This window comes from Salvelinus sp. IW2-2015, linkage group LG28 (assembly GCF_002910315.2).
Source record: "Salvelinus sp. IW2-2015 linkage group LG28, ASM291031v2, whole genome shotgun sequence".
Lineage (NCBI taxonomy): Eukaryota > Metazoa > Chordata > Actinopteri > Salmoniformes > Salmonidae > Salvelinus > Salvelinus sp. IW2-2015.
The window spans coordinates 22,441,060-22,457,533 of NC_036868.1; the positions used below are offsets into that span (position 1 = coordinate 22,441,060).

The 16,474-nt window shown below is 41.5% G+C and overlaps 1 protein-coding gene across 2 annotated transcripts in view; it reads left to right on the plus strand.

Moving 5' to 3' along the window:
- Window positions 1-10,133: 10,133 nt before the first annotated feature.
- Window positions 10,134-16,474, plus strand: part of LOC111954014 (cytosolic 5'-nucleotidase 1A-like) — a 17,608-nt gene continuing 11,267 nt past the window's right edge. Inside the window, exons 1-2 of one of the 2 annotated variants that reach the window (XM_023973503.3) lie at window positions 10,134-11,355; window positions 11,476-11,643. In XM_023973503.3, coding sequence (XP_023829271.1) covers window positions 11,245-11,355; window positions 11,476-11,643 — 279 coding nt within the window. In that variant the 5' untranslated portion in view covers window positions 10,134-11,244. The remainder of the gene's footprint in view (window positions 11,356-11,475; window positions 11,644-16,474) is intronic. The other variant, XM_023973504.3, reaches the window with a different exon arrangement.

A 16,474-nucleotide genomic window follows, 5' to 3' on the forward strand; every position in this document is an offset into this window, starting at 1 on the left:
GGTGGTTCCAAACTTATTCCATTTAAGAATGATGGAGGCCACTGTGTTGTTGGGGATCTTCAATGCTGCAGACATTTTTTGGTAACCTTCCCCAGATCTGTGCCTCGACACAATCCTGTCTCGGAGCTCTACGGACAATTCCTTTTTGCTCTGACATGCACTGTCAATTGTGGGACCTTATATAGATAGGTGTGTGCCATTCCAAATCATGTCCAATCAATTGAATTTACCACAGGTGGACTCCAATCAAGTTGTAGATCAATGGAAACAGGATGCACCTGAGCTCCATTTTGAGTCTCATAGCAAAGGGTCTTAATACTTAGGTAAATAAGGTATTTCTGTTTTTTCTTTTTCATAAATTTGCTAAAATGTCTAAAAACCTGTTTTTGCTTTGTCATCATGGGGTATTGTGTGTAGATTGCTGAGGGGAAAAAATGTATTTAATCAATTTTAGAATAAGGCTGTAACATAACAAAATGTGGAAAAAGTCAAGGGGTCTGAATACTTTCATAAGGCACTGTATATGGATTTATTTATATCATTTTGAGACAATTTCCCAGGCCCAGATTACACCTAAACCTGGACAAGAAAAATATTATTTTCAGTCCAGAACTAGGCTTAATCTTGGTCCGAGAAACTATCTCAGGCCCATTGAACAATAAACAAACTGTTTACAGACTTTGCATGTTATACACCTTGACGTGTTTACCTTGCTGGTCGGGCCTATAGTCGTCTAGACATGACAGGTCGCTTGTGCTCTCCACTGACAGCTTGTTGCTGAGGTAAAGAAAAAAGAGAGCCATCAGGCCCATGAAGGCTGCAATGGAGGACAGGACCCCTAGCAGCTCAGGAGACACTGAGTAGAGAGAGAGAGAGMGAAAGAGAGAGAGAGGGGAGACAAACAGACATAGACATAAAGGAAGAGGGGGAGAAGACAAACAGAGACAAATGAAGGAGACAATGCGAGAATGCTCCCTAGTGAATGAGTAGAGAAACCCGATTATAGTTCCCCATTACGGTACAGGTCAGTTTGTGAATGAGTTGAGAAAACCGATAGCTTCCCCATTACGGTACAGTTCAGTTCGTGAATGAGTTGAGAAACCCGATAGCTTCCCCATTACGTACAGGTCAGTTCGTGAATGAGTTGAGAAACCCGATAGCTTCCCCATTACGGTACAGTCAGTTCGTGAATGAGTTGAGAAACCCGATAGCTTCCCCATTACGGTACAGGTCAGTTCGTGAATGAGTTGAGAAACACGATAGCTTCCCCATTACGGTACAGTTCAGTTCGTGATTCATTTTTCACTTCAAAGGCTCAGCATACACTTATGCAGGCCAACAATACCTCATGTTACTAAGCAGCATCCCCCTGTTCTTGCCGATGTGTTATTTTCAACGGAGACCTCTGAGTTATTGAGTTTCACTGATAAGCAGATACAGGGACAAACAGGGCACAAATAGCTTTCAAGGGATATTACAATCAAAAATGTAYGTTTGCCAGACGTCAAGACAATTCCAGGTCTCACGCCATCAATTRTGTCGATCCATCTAAATGCCTCAACCCCAAATGAATGGAAAGAGTATAGCACCAAATAAGATCTGGAAATGATATGGTGCTTATCGTTCCCATTCATTTGGGGTTGTAGTTGGAATTGTAGTTATGGAAACAGGGTAGTTAATGGATAATATACAGGCCATGGAATAGCCACAGGTGCATGAGTGGCCGTTCAATTACAAAAATAACACAGAGCTGCCAGAAAAGCTCGGAAAACACACCAAAAGTCCACGAGAGCCTYCATTTCGATCTGATATGCACATGCACTACCACAGAACAATTCAGAAACACTGAGAATAATTCAGCAACTATGAAGGGTCATTGGCAGAGTATCGTGGGCGGACTTCATCAATATGAAAACGTCTATTGCCTGAGGAGTGAAGGCCTTACAGCTCTCGCTCACACTACATCTCCACGGGAAAAGGTCCACCATTCATCCAACCCTGGCTGAGTTTAGAAGGAACTACTTCTCGTGGACTATCTCTTCTTCTCACCATGGCAACAGGCAGAGACCACTGAAGCCTGAGAACAGACAAGAAGTAGTGGCTTCTCCTGTCTCCTCCCAAAACGGATAGACTGATAGTCAAAGCTCAGCAGGAAGAGTGAAAGAGAGGGAGAGATAAGAGAACAATAACCCACGGGCATAGCTCACCTCCATTCTAGCAGCTTTCGATTGTGTATGTGTCTCAATTGCTTCACGCCTAGGCTATGGTGAATTATTCCATTCTGTCAAAACACCAGCGTTGTGTGCTGTTCCCCTTAGTGGTAATCCGGTTATCCAATACAACTATTGAGTCTAACACAAAGAAAAGGACATTCTAATAAGTAAAAAAAAACACAACAATCGGTTATGATCCTAATATTGAGTCCAACGTAGCCAAAATCTTTAACAACGCTTCGAGACCATGAGGTGATCTTTCGTGTTTGGTCAAAAATTCCTTGATTCTTCAACACCCAACACAGTTACAGTACCTATCCTCTCTCACTGATGACAATTCTGGTAATTGAGTCAAATTAGGTCCTGAAGTGACCCTGAAGTCCAAAAGCCAGGCTTAACTGTCCTGTGCTGTATGTCCCTGTCCCTGACCTGAGTGTGGTGACACTTCATAAGCTACTGCTGTTTGCATGTCAACTGCTCCTAAATAATTTAAACACCTGCAGTAACCGGATGCCTCTCTCATTGACAGACGCTGGTGGAGCGTTAGCCATTAGCTAGCCCCATGCTAACCTGACCCGAGCCTGTGTTCACAAAGTCTCAGAGTGCTGATATAGGATCAGTTATGCCTTTTAGAGATGAATGAATATGATTATATGGACAGGGAGAGCTGATCCTAGATCAGCACTCGTAGTGAGATGCTGTTGTCCCGCTCTGCACACACTAAGGATTACTGTTATAAGGCAATAGAGGCTGATGGTGAGTGAATTCATGGACACTGTGGACTTATTCATCTCATACTGACAGATGGGATGAGCTCGTATGATGAGTTTCCAAAGCAGCCGAGTGTCTGTCTGTCTGTCYGTCYGTCYGTCYGTCYGTCYGTCYGTCYGKSYGTSYGKSYGTGTGKGTGTGTGKGTGTGKGKGTGTGTGTGKGKGTGTGTGTGKGKGTGTRTGTGGGTGGATGTGAATGGGTAGGGGTGTGTGTGTGTGTGCCTGTGTTTGTGTGTGCGTATGTACAGTACGTGTATGTGCGTGCATGTGTGTGTGTTGTGTTTCCCCAAGGGCAATCTATGAACCGAGCATCAGAGAAAGAAAACAACGAGCGCGTTCTGCTGTACAGTATGTGAACTTGAACTCCCAAGCCTCAGGGCTACATCTGTTTTCCAGATAACTGCCACAATATTCTGTTCACAACAAAAAAACACGAATTAAAAGTAAAAGACCATGAACATTTGACATTCAACTAATGGAATATATACATCAACAGCCGAGTTACTCTGACAAAAATGTGTACCATGTTTGTCCACAAAATTCGAATGGAAAAAAAGAGAGTCTACGATATGACATTGAAATACTGATGAGAAGAAAAGAAAACCGCCATATTTATTCTAGTATTTCCTCTTTGCATAATTCGCTACACCAGATAAGTGCAGCGAAATGTGTTGTTTTACAGGGTCAGCCATAGCAGTCCAGCAGCACCCCTGGAGCAAATGAAGGTTAAGTGCTTTGCTCAAGGGCACATGGACTGGCCTACCGCTCTAACCGCTAGACCACCTGCCACCCGACTAGCTGAGCATGGTAGCAATGGCAATATCCTTTTTCAGGACCCAGTATCAGAGTGCCATTGTATGCGTGTTTGAGGTTACTAAGGAAATGTAGGGCACGCTTACTTAAACGCAATTGGTTAATCTGAAAACCTTGCCCCCCCCCCCCCCATATACGAAACAAAACCGCAGTGGTAAATAAATAATGAATACTATTGCCTTCTCTGGAGAAGAGGTCTAAAACTTGATTCACACACCAATGGAGGCTGTTGGGAGGAGCTATAGGAGGACAGGCTCATTGTAATGGCTGGAATGGAATTTATGGAACGGTATCAAACATATGGAAACCACGTTTGACTCCGTTCCATTTCAGCCATTACAATGAGCCCGTCCTCCTATAGCTCCTTCCACCAGCCTCCACTGCCACACACAGATATAGAATATTCTAGAAGTGTGTAACAATAGAGTAGCCCTCTATACTCAAAAGTTACAAACAAGCAAAACCGATAGCTAAGTGCTTTGATAGAGCTCTCTACTTTTAGGGGGATACAAGTACAGTCAAGCAGACAGTCAAGGAAGCATAGAGTACAGTAGAGTACAGACAGACAAACAGGGAAACCCTTACCTCGTCTGGCACAGATGAGCTCATGCACCCCACAGCTCCTCCCACCACCACCTAAGGGGTAAGTAAAGGGATACGAGCGTCAGGGGTCAGGGGTTAAGAAATTGCTCTGGCTCCTATGTTGGCTCCTCCTCAGGCTACTGAGGCAGATGTCACACTAATTAACTCGAGCCAACTAATCTCATGGGGTTATCAAGTGTTTAAGTATGTTCAATTAGATTTATCAAGGCACTGTCCCATTACATAACGAGAAGCTCTTTCACTGGAGGAATTCACTAAAGGGTTCAATACCTTATCTGTGGGGAATCATAGCTGAATAGGGGTTTAAAATGGAACAAAATGTGTCTGTCCATTAAACCGTTGAATTTAAACGTCGAGAAGTAAAATAGAATAGAGAACACAGAGTATACTTATATACAGCGCATTCAGAAATATTCAGACCCATTGACTTTTTCCACATTTTGCTACATTATATAAAGTATATACTTATGTAAATAAGGTATTTCTGTTTTTATTTTTAATACATTTGCAAAAAAWTTGAACAACCTGTTTTTGCTTTTTCATTATGGGTTATTGTGTGTAGATTGATGAGGAAAATGTTTTATTTAATCCATTTTAGAATAAGGCTGTAACGTAACAAAATGGGTAAAAAGTCAAGGGGTGTGAATACTTTCTGAATGCACTGTAAACAGATCAATGTTCCTAACCCTGTATCCCAACCTTCACAAACTCATAAGACAATAAAGACAAACACACACACAAATACACAAACACACACACGGGCACGCACATGCAAGGTACACACACGTAGGCACATGCACTCATGCAACACACACATACTTGGCACTATGTCGTGTAGGACTTACTTTTCTGAGTGGCTACAGAGAGAGTGTACTATGGTTCTAGGTCGCATAGTAGCTCAGGCTCTTGACCCTCAAACTACCCTCTCACTACTGAATGTGCACTATACTCCCTATGGAGTGTGAGTTTACAGAGACAGAGCACACATGGGAAGTCCACATTGAAGAAGGAAATCGAAATACTTCACTGAGGTCAATAAGGCAGCAAGGGCAGTCAGGGCACTGAGGCAACCTCTCTCCTTTAACACAAATCAACCTCAACACTACTCTGTCTTGTGAGTCTAAGCCACTTGACTAACAGCTTGGTTAAAGCTTTCCTTCCCGTGTTGACATTTTTTTGCAGAGGAAAAGGGGGAAAAAAACAAGAGGTTGCTCAAMGAGTGCAAAACAGGCTACTGCTTAGAAATGAATGATGTTTTTACTTTGGCAGTAGCCCTATATGACCAGTAGTGACTACTTTTTCTATCGCTCTCCGTTTCTATATTTTCCGTCAGCCGTCTAGCACAAAAAGTCAGGTAAAAACCAAAAGCACTTGAAAATAGGCAAAGCTTTTCTATCTTCTGGCAATATCTGTAGCTTACAGAAAATGCTTCCTATTTGCTCTCAACGCAATTTTCTGTTGAGCCRAAGCCTGCCTCCTAAAAAAATGGATATAGGTTACAAAAAAAGCAATAGCCTAAGTCATTTATAAACATTTTGTGTATTTACACCAATGACCAGGAAAGTATAGATGAGCATTGGCTAAGGACTAGCACATTCACCAACTGACAGCTGACAGTCTCTCCTCTCTCTCTCTCTCTTCCATCTCACAGCACCACATTTGCCAGGTGTGACTGCAGCACTTCCAATGCTGAGATGGGATCGCAACCAACCAACGTGCGAGTACACGTGACCAAGTAGCCCATAAATGTGTTTGACATGCAGTATTGCCCAGAAGCAGGCATGCCATTTTTAATCTAGACATTTTCAGAGCTTTAAAAAGACAAAGTGACAGGTAGGCTACCTTTGACAGCATTTATCTGACTGGCCCACTCCTAAAGTTCCCATCCCATTATCCTATAATACACTTGAACACTTACTCCTGTTTCTAAGGAAGCATTTGTGTAGCCTATCAAGATTTCGATACCTTCATGCATACGACTAAGGTAAGACAAGGTAATGTCCGAGTCACATTTATGTTATTGGTCGCTGTCCACTTCAACACCACTTCGCGCGCATCCGGTGAAGGTACTGCAACATCCCTGCCTCTTGCGTCTAATCTTCAGCATCCCGTCTCGCTATGTAGGCTGCCTAMAGCCCAAGCTGACGGGACAACGCAATGTGCATCTATATCATTACTAGACATCTATCTTGCTGAATAAATGGTACTGTCACTAAGCATTCTAGCCATGTCCCATGCAAGGTGTACTTACCATCAATCGCCATGATGTTCTGTTTCGGACTGGTCCAAGGCGAGGGGGTGAAAACTCGGGAGAAGTTATTCTTGTGTTTGAGGGAGGGGGACATTGTTTGACGCTGTTCATCAGCACCACACATTGACTGTAGCCTACCTGTAGGTGCAATGAGAACTAGTAGGTTTATTGCAATACATCGTTTAATAATTGTTAATTTGCATGATGGATTATGTATAAAAAAAAAAGTGTATAGGTCAACATGAATGCATTATGTGTGTATCAAATAGGCTATTTTATGTAATGCATACTGTCGTAAAGTAAAAATGTTTGTAATATTTATACACTGAACCAAAAAATAAACGCAAAATGTAGTGTTGGTCTCGTGTTTCATGACCTGAAATAAAGATGCCAGAAATGTTCCATACACCCAAAATGTTCATTCTCTCAAATGTTGGACACAAATTTGTTTACATCCCTGTTAGTGAGCATTTCTCCTTTGCCAAGATAATCGATCCACCTGACAGGTGTGGCATATCAAATAGCTGATTAAACAGCATGATCATTACATAGGTGCACCTTGTGCTGGAGACAATAAAAGAACACTCTAAAATGTGCAGTTTTGTCACACAACATAATGCCACAGCTGTCTCAAGTTTTGAGGGAGTGTGAAATTGGCATGCTGACTGTAGGAATGTCCACCAGAGCTACTGCTAGATAATTTAATGTTAATTTCTCTACCATAAACTGCCTCCAACATTGTTTTAGAGAATTTGTCAATAGGTCCAACCGGCCTCACAAATGCAGACCACGTGTAACCAAGCCARCCCAGGACCTCCACATCTGACTTCTTCACCTGTGGAATCATCTTGTGTAGTTTTCAATATTAATCAGTTTTCCCATTATTGCATGTTCTGTGTTTTTRTGCTGGTATCAATTTTATTACAATGAATTAGTAATAAGGCCCAGATAAACAGTAACTATATAACTCTACTCCTTTTCTTTCCTAGATTCATTTTCCTTTCCTCCTTCCCTAACTCCATTTATTTTTCTACTTTCCTAGATGTATATCCTTTCCTCCTTCCCTACCTCTCTTTCCTCTCCTCCTTCTCTATATCCCTTTCCTTATCTAATTTCCTTTCCTAGCTTATCTAACTTCCTCCTTTAATAGCTCCCTTTCCTAGATTCCTGCCTTTCCTTCTTCCTTTCATTTCCTCTCTACTGGCCATGGTTAATCCTAGGAAAGGAGGAAAAGAAAGGAAGCTAGGAAAGGAGGGGGAAAATGAGTTAGGAAAGTAGGAAGGGAAAGGGAGTAAGTAAAGGAAGAAAGGAATCTAGGAAACAAAAGTAGGAAATTAAATCAATAAGGAACGGAAGCAAAGAAAGGAGATAAGGGAGATACAGARGGAGGAGAGGAAGGAAGGTAGGGAAGGAAGCCAAGAAAGGGGAAAAAGAAACAGAGCTAGGAAAGGAAGAAAGGAAAGGGAGCGAGGAAAGAAATCTATGAAAAAAATAAGAAAAGGAAGTAAGGAAAGGGAGATAGGAATGGTTGAAAGGAGCTAGGAAAGGAAAGGAGATAAAGAAAGGGAGATAGGGATGGAGGATAGGAAATGGAGGTAGGGAAGGAATATAGGAATGGAGGAATGGGAGCCAGGAAAGGATGAAATTAAAGGGAGCGATGAAAGGAAGAAATTAATCTAGGAAAGAAAAGGAGAAAAGGAAGAAGGAAAGGAAGCTAGKAAAGGGGAGCTAAAAGATGAAAAGGAAAGATGAAAAGGAACTAGGAAATGTAAGGATATAAGGAAAAATAGATAAGGAAGGAGGAGAGGAAATTGAGGAAGGGAAGGAAGCTAGGAAAGGAGGAAARATAGCTAGGAAAGAAGAAAATAAAAGGATGTAGGATAGGAGGAAAGGTGGGGGGAGGAAAGGATGAAAGGAATCTAGGACAGAAAAGGAGGAGTCCACATTTATGTGGTAGGGATTAACCACGGGCAGTAGAGAGGAAAGGAAGACGGATACAGTTGGAAGTTAGAAAAGGAGGAAAGGACGCTAGGAAATAAGGAACGGAAGTAGCAAGGAAAGAAGGAAAGGAATCTAGGAAAGAAAAGGAGGAGTTCACATGAATGTGGTAAGGATTAATCATAGCCAGTTGATGGCAATAGTAGTGGTTTTAGGGACAGGCTAGTTTTAGTCACAATGGAAGAAAGTAAATGGAATGGCATCAAATGCATGGAAGCCATGTGTTTTATGCAGGGCCGGTTCCAGGCAAAAGCAACATAAGTGGTCACTTAGGAACTCAGTYAGGAGCTGTGTTCGAATACTCATGCTACCCACACTAACCGTACTATTTGTGACATGAATTGAGTATATAGTATGTTTATTGGATATAGTTAGTATGCCAAAAGTTCCTGGATGCCGTACTAAATTCACCAAAATATGAAGTATACACGCAGAGGACACTATTTCTGTGCTTTAGGGCCCATAATGCAATTCTTCAGGAAATGGGCGTGGCTTCACATCGTTTTCAGATTTGAAAAAAATGGCGGAAAATTTACTGCCGAAGGACAACGACGGCGGATACAAATTCATGGCTGTAACTAATTAGGAGAAATGTTAACAAAATGTTGAGCAAAATGTAATTACTTTTCAAATAGTTACCTTACACGTTATGTTGGCTGACCATTTGTTAGCTGCGCATTCCTTACGAACCACATCATTACAGCAGTATGTACCAGTATGTTAGCTAGCTACCTAACGTTAATTGGCTACTTATACATCAAACTTGCCAGTATATTAACAATAGACTATCTAACTACCCAAMGTTTATTGACTTGATTATACCCGTCATTCTTAGCTTAGCTAAATGGTATAGTTGTGCGTTCTCAATGGACATTCGGGTGCTTTCGTAAATTTGCTCTGGCTATCTACTCTAATTTCAGAGCACTCTCTTCTGAGTGTACCAGAGGTTAGAATAATGAATTTACGAGCGCTCAACATCGGTTGAATATGGCCTGTGTCAGTTAAGGCAAATGTTGCCAGCAACACAGTTAATCACCAACGCTCTGGATAACATGAAAAGTGCCTAACCAGCTCTGCCAGGACGAGTAAAATRGTCACTCATTTGTTTCCGGAAATAGCTAGCAAGCCAGCCAACGTTAGTTTGGGTGCTTGACTGCCGTTGTAAGGTCAGAACGCTCAAATCAATGCTACTCCTCGGCCCGAGCGTCCAGTGTGCTCCGAAAGCGAAATGCTCTGATTTTACAAACGGACAATCTGACAATGCTCTGAATTTTCGAGCGCACTCTGGCACTCCAGATTGAATTTAACRACACACCCGAAGTCGTAAAATGTCTTAACTAGTCATTTGTTATGCTAACTAGCTAGCAAGAGGTTGCATAGCAGCAGCATCAACTTCCGGTAGACTGGCAAAGAGCTAGTATGCTCAACTGAAAGGATACTGTTCCGTTTACAATATACTAAAATGAACTAATAGTATATAGTATGTAGTATATACTCATTAAGTATGTAGTATACAGTATGTTAGTTTGGGTATTGGAACACAGCTAGGGTCTCAACTTACTATGAAGAGTATGAATATTAGAATACATAAGGTGCAATTTCGAAATTTGGTTGTGCATCAGCAGTTTTTCTCGTTATGTCAGTCACTGACAGTCACTCAATTAGCCATGTTCTAAACTTGTAGTAATCTTGTCGGAATACACACTGGGCAAGCAGGGCACGTGCCGAGGGGCCCTGACCTTCTGGGGCCCCCATTGATTTTGTTAGTCATTCTCACTCAGATATCATATTAACATGTCATAAGTCATTACAAAACGTGTAGAAGAAAACTTGCTTTAAAACTGCCACATTTTCTCTACGCCTCTTTGCAAAATGTGTAAAGATGCACTATGCAGAAATCACTCCACCATTTCCTGGTTGCAAAAATTCTAATAGTTTGCTTAATTTCAGTTTATGTGACAAAACAAGTATAGTGTATATAATCATTGTACCATCTAAACCGCTGTGAAATATATATTTCCCATTACCCAAAATATTTAATTTTCAGCTGTCTGAAGGTGGTGTACAAAACCAAAAGTAAAAGGTGTAACAACTAAACTTAAGAATGAGAATCATAGAAATAGAGCACATAGAACATATCTACCGCTTCTTAGACTTGCTGTCAATGAGAATGACAGATCTATAACACACATGTCAATGTGAATTTGTTCAAGTTGTCCAAAAAGTTACATATTGCAGCTTTAACATTTTCCATCCACCGTCAAGCGGGGGGCCACTAAAATGTTTTTGCCGCGAGATGGGAGCCCCCCAACCAAATCTCACTTAGAGCCTCCAAAAGGCTGGAGCCGGCCCTGGTTTTATSTATCGATACCATTCCACTGATTCTGCTCCAGCTATTACCATGAGCCCGTCCTCCCCAATTAAGATGCCACCAACCTCATGTGATTAAGCGTCATGGGTAAAAACACACGAACATCTTCACCATCGCGCAAGCATTCCCGCAAACTTTCTTGTAGTCGCATGGTCTGGTCGTCTACATTGGTAATCATTGTTACGGAATTATCAGACTGAAAACTTTTCAATTCCAGGCCAAATATGGCTGAAATCAAAACTACCGATCCAACAGCCACGGAGGCTGGAGAGGAAAAGGACTGGACAGCAGCAAAAGCCTTTTTGGACAGTTTAAAAACAAACAAACCTAGACCTGTAAGTGATACATTCGCATATCTTGTTTGCAGTTTGTAGAAAAAAGTGTCAATACGGGTATATTTGCTGCTAATCTCGTATCGTAATTTTCTTTCTTTACTATTCTTGTTTTGCAAACAGCCCAAACCCCAATATGCCGTTACTATCGCCGTCTCCTCTCGCTCCCTGTTCAACATGGTTGCAGAGGGGAAGATCTACAAAGAAGATGGGGTCGAGAAGTATGTGACCTATCAACAGGAGCACGACAATGAGCCGCTCATGCCAGGGGTGGCGTTTCCTCTTGTGAAGGTAGGTTAATTCAGAGAGTGATTGAAGGATATGGCCTACCTGCATGTCTGTGCTAGGAAAAGGCAGAGGGTGCCCTTACAATTATTSCCGTTTTGAAACTGCAGTAAAAGTGCACAAACTGCAGTCGACTGTGGTATTTTGGACGCAGGGATTGCAGAACTGCAGTTATACTGCACAGTAACTGCAGTTACACTGCAAAATTACTATGGTAAAGTTATTTTGGTAAAGTTATTTTGGATGTAGTATTTGCAGCCGTCTGCAGTTATACTGCATTCTAACTACATTACTACAGGTATACTGCATTCTGACTGCAATMTTTTTGGTAAGGGTCTTACATTTTCTGTTTATAGGAGAATTGGCTCTGGCAGCAAAAACAGCCAAAATGTTTATTTAAACACAGATCGATTCTAAATTGCATTGAGGTTCTGGAAACATAGCCCCCTACTTTCATATCACATCAAAATAATTTCACAAATGCTAAATATATACTTACTGTACACCAGTGGCGGTTAGTGCCATTCAAGATTTTGTAGGACAATTAACTTTTTTATGAGCATGCCCTTATTTCTATTACAGCATATTGGATGACTGTGATTCATATTCCATTCACCCAGCTCAATGTAACATCAATAGGTTTAGGCTACTACATGATACTCGAATTTGGACTTCAGTTCACAACAGCTATCTGTGACCAGGCAAAAAAACATTAGTAAACCCACAATACAATCCATGCTGTACTGCGTGATTGTACACAAGTAGTTACAACGGCGGCCCCGGTGGCAATAAATTWATGCAAGTCAAGGTAAGCTTGGCCAGCTTGCATAAATAGCAGTCCTCTGAGGCAGGTTGTTGAGTAGGCTAAATTAACTGCATTAACTAGCTAAGTAAGTGAAAGGTAAACTCTGAAGGGAAATAAATACAATGAAATATAGCTAGCTCTCTGCTTCTTCTCATTCATTTTGGAAGAAATTAATTTAACTGTTCGATTGTCTTTCTCTTTCTGAGTCAACTACTCACCACACTTTATGCAGTGCTAGCTAGCTGTAGTTTATGCTTTCAGGACTAGATTAATTCTCTGATCCTTTGATTGGATGGACAAGATGTTAGTCCATACTGCAAGAGCTCTGATAGGTTGAAGGACGTCCTCCGAAAGTCCTCATAATTTCTGTAAGTCTGAGGGGGTGTGAACGTTAATGTTTAAACAAAAAAAATATGGATCCTTAAAATTTAAGAAACATTTACAGTGCAGCTGGCTAGCCTGCTCTTTCTCTTTGCAAATTMTGCAAGTGTGTGTGTGTTCAGTCTTTTGGTCGTTTGCGTGTAGAATATCCGAGCCTATTTATTGATGATAGGCCCTTTACTGAAGGTGCCAGATACAGCTTTTGATTGCAGATATATAAGCTTAGYACATGGTTCTGACTCMGTCTGCCTGGTGGCCGACCTACCTATACTGTGCCCCTCTCCTCTCTCTCCGACCCTTTGTAGCTCATTATGAAAGATGCAAGTGTTTGTGTTTGCGGAGGTACGGCCACTAATCACTCCTCCTTTACAAAAATACTGAATCTTAGGAGTTCATTCCTAGTAGATGTTTTCTTTCTAATGTCACGGTATTTAACATATTTCAAAGTACTTTATTTTGGAGAGAGTGCGCCGGCAGCTCGTGATTATTTGATTGACAATTCTGGTCGGCTAGTGATTGACGTTATTCCGTTTCAGAAGTGGCATTCCTTTACAGACAAGTAAAATGGCGTAGCAATACGGCATTTAAAAAACAGTGTACCTTACAGACAAACAAACATGTCATAGCTGAGGCTGCTTTCAAGGGTATATGACTGTGGTAGATATACAGTTCATTCGGAAAGTATTCAGACCTTCACTTTTTCCACATTTTGTTAGGTTTCAGCCTTATTCTAAAAGTAGTTTTTTGTTCCTCAATTTACACAGAATAGCCCATAATGACAAAGCAAAAACAGGTTTTTAGAAATAGTTWTTTTTTTTAAGCAACCATCACATTTACATAAGTATACAGACCCTTTACTCAGTACTTTGTTGAAGAACCTTTGGCAGCGATTACATTAAGTTTTCTTGGGTATAACGCTACAAGCTTGTCACACCTGTATTTGGGGAGTTTCTCCCATTCTTCTCTGCAGATCTTCTTAACCTCTGTCAGGTTGGATGGGGAGAGTTGCTGCACAGCTGTTTTCAAGTCTCTTCAGAGATGTTCGATCTGGTTCAAGTCCGGGCTCTGGCTGGGCCACTCTAGGATACTCGGAGACTTGTCCCGTAGCCACTCCTGCGTTGTTTTGGCTGTGTGCTTAGGGTCGTTGTCCTGTTGGAAGGTGAACCTTTTCATTAAGGATCTCTGTACTTTGCTCCGTTCATTTTTTCCCGCCGCTGAAAAACATCCCCACAGCATGATGCTGCCACCACCATGCTTCACGGTAGGGATGGTGCCAGGTTTCCTCCAGACGTTTCCTCAAGCTTGGCATTCAGGCCAATGAGTTCAAACTTGGTTTCATTATTCATTATATCAACAGTATTTTAATCAATTATTTGGTGACGTGAATATATTTACTGTATCTAAAATGGATTTTTAAAAGTTTTTTAATGTTTCACTATTGAAACATTTCTGCAATTCACTGAGKAGGATGGTCTTCCCCATCCTCCTCCACTGCAGTACAATGTTTTAACACAGTTGCAGCCAACAGTGTTTTTCAGTGACATGTTTTGTGGCGTCTGTCCTCCGTTTACACAAAGGTGTTCAATTCTGGGAAATGCCAGATGGGCTGGACCAGTTTCTTTGTTTTGTTTGATTTATTTATTTTTTAATTTGTGCAGTTTCTGTTATACTAATCTGCCAAGATGGGCCGGCCTGATTTTTCTGGTAGGCTGAGGTCATGCAAACTCATATTCAAAGTGAAATGCGGCATAGCTAAAGATACTTGTTCCAACACTGTCATCAGTTAGACAGACATCGTGGATCGTAAACTGTAAGGGTGGGTGTCACAGCCTATAAACTTAGGAAGAGCACATTTTACATTTCATCTCACTCAAAATGTCATTTTTTGGGGGTGGCTAAAACCATGATTTGGGCAAACGGTAAAGAGCAKTAGCCTCATGATTCCTGTAATGAAAGTGTGTGCCCTGTGCCTGTTTCACTGGGGCCTGCTTCTGTAATGAACAAGCCACTCTCCTCTCCCCCACCCCATGCACTTGAGAGAGAAATATGTTCTAATCGTATGACATTTCAAAATGTAATTGGGGGGGGAAACACAGCTTTGTAAGCTTTGTCCTGGTTGACGATTGGAGGGCCTCAGCTTTCTGTAGGTATCATTTTTATTTCTCAACGCTCAATAGCAATTATTTTACCACCTAGATATTTGATATGGCTTTGAGATATGGAACGGTGCACGTGCGAAATGCGCAAAGGCCATTGCAAGTGTAGTGTAGGTGGGTAGTAGCCTACAAATGCAAAGTATTTTAGGACATAAAATGTACTGTTGGTTGAATACATGGCTACTAGCAGTGGGTGTTATCGATCTAGTTCATGTGTTTTGAGTTTCCTCTTCCTCAGGTTTTGAACCCCAAATTAATCAGCCTATGATATTAGAGGTGCACATTAAGATGTATCATCTCTATTGAAAAAAAAAAAATCTGGCATCCTTTTTTGACAGAAATATAGCAACTATAGTCTAATTGTCAACCCATAATTCATGATAATCACTGGGTTAGGTTGCACAAAATGAATTGAGTCATGCATTCCTGCTTGTACATGTTAGATGAAACAACTTAGTCTGTCTATATATTACACTTCTTCGGAGGTCGGCCTCCGTCCAATGAAATTGATCCCATCACCCAGAAGTTATGCGAGATTATTTCCCAGCAGTTTGCCCCTCTCCATAACCCCTATGATGACGACAGACAACTCGACCCACCAATATTTAGTAAGCATAAATAACTGGTAAATATCAATGCCTRTAATGCACGTTAAAACTAACGTTAATGCAACTTCACCACAATGTTACCGTAATCAGGCCCGTTSAGATTGTTGCGTAACATCACTCGTATCAAGGCTGGGCATGTCATAAGCCCCAATTCAATTGTTGTACAAAATGGGCATGTAAATAGCCCACTAATAATTTGTTAATTATCATAAAACTCAACAGGATTCAACCTGTTTCTAATTATTCTCTGAGGAACTCTGTCATTTTGGTTTCTCCACAGTAGATATGCTGCCATTTTATCAGTTAAACCACCTCAAGTGGCAGTTTAGAAATAATCTCCAATCTAAGTTAATATACAGCTGTTTCCTCAATGAATAAAAATAACCTACTGCTCAAGAAACAATATAAAGGGAAACTAAAACCTAACCAACATCCCTACCCCGCCGGCCAACTCGCCCTCGACACATCCACCTTCCACCTACTTCAACACCTATTCCTACTTCTCTCCTCTCTTCTTCTACCCACACGTTTGACATGTCGCGCGCCCCACCACACTTCACCACACCAAGTATCAATGGAATCAAATTCATCAAACTGGCAGGTCTGGATTTGGAGTCACTCAAAATTAAAGTGGAAAACCACACTACAGGCTGATCCAACTTTGATGTAATGTCCTTAAAACAAGTCAAAATGAGCCTCAGTAGTGTGTGTGGCCTCCACGTGCCTGTATGACTCCCTACGCCTGGGCATGCTCCTGTGAGGTGGCGGATGGTCTCCTGAGGGATCTCCTCCAGACCTGGACTAAAGCATCCCCCAACTCCTGGACAGTCTGTCGGTGCAACGTGGCGTTGGTGGATGGAGCGAGACATGATGTCCCAGATGTGCTC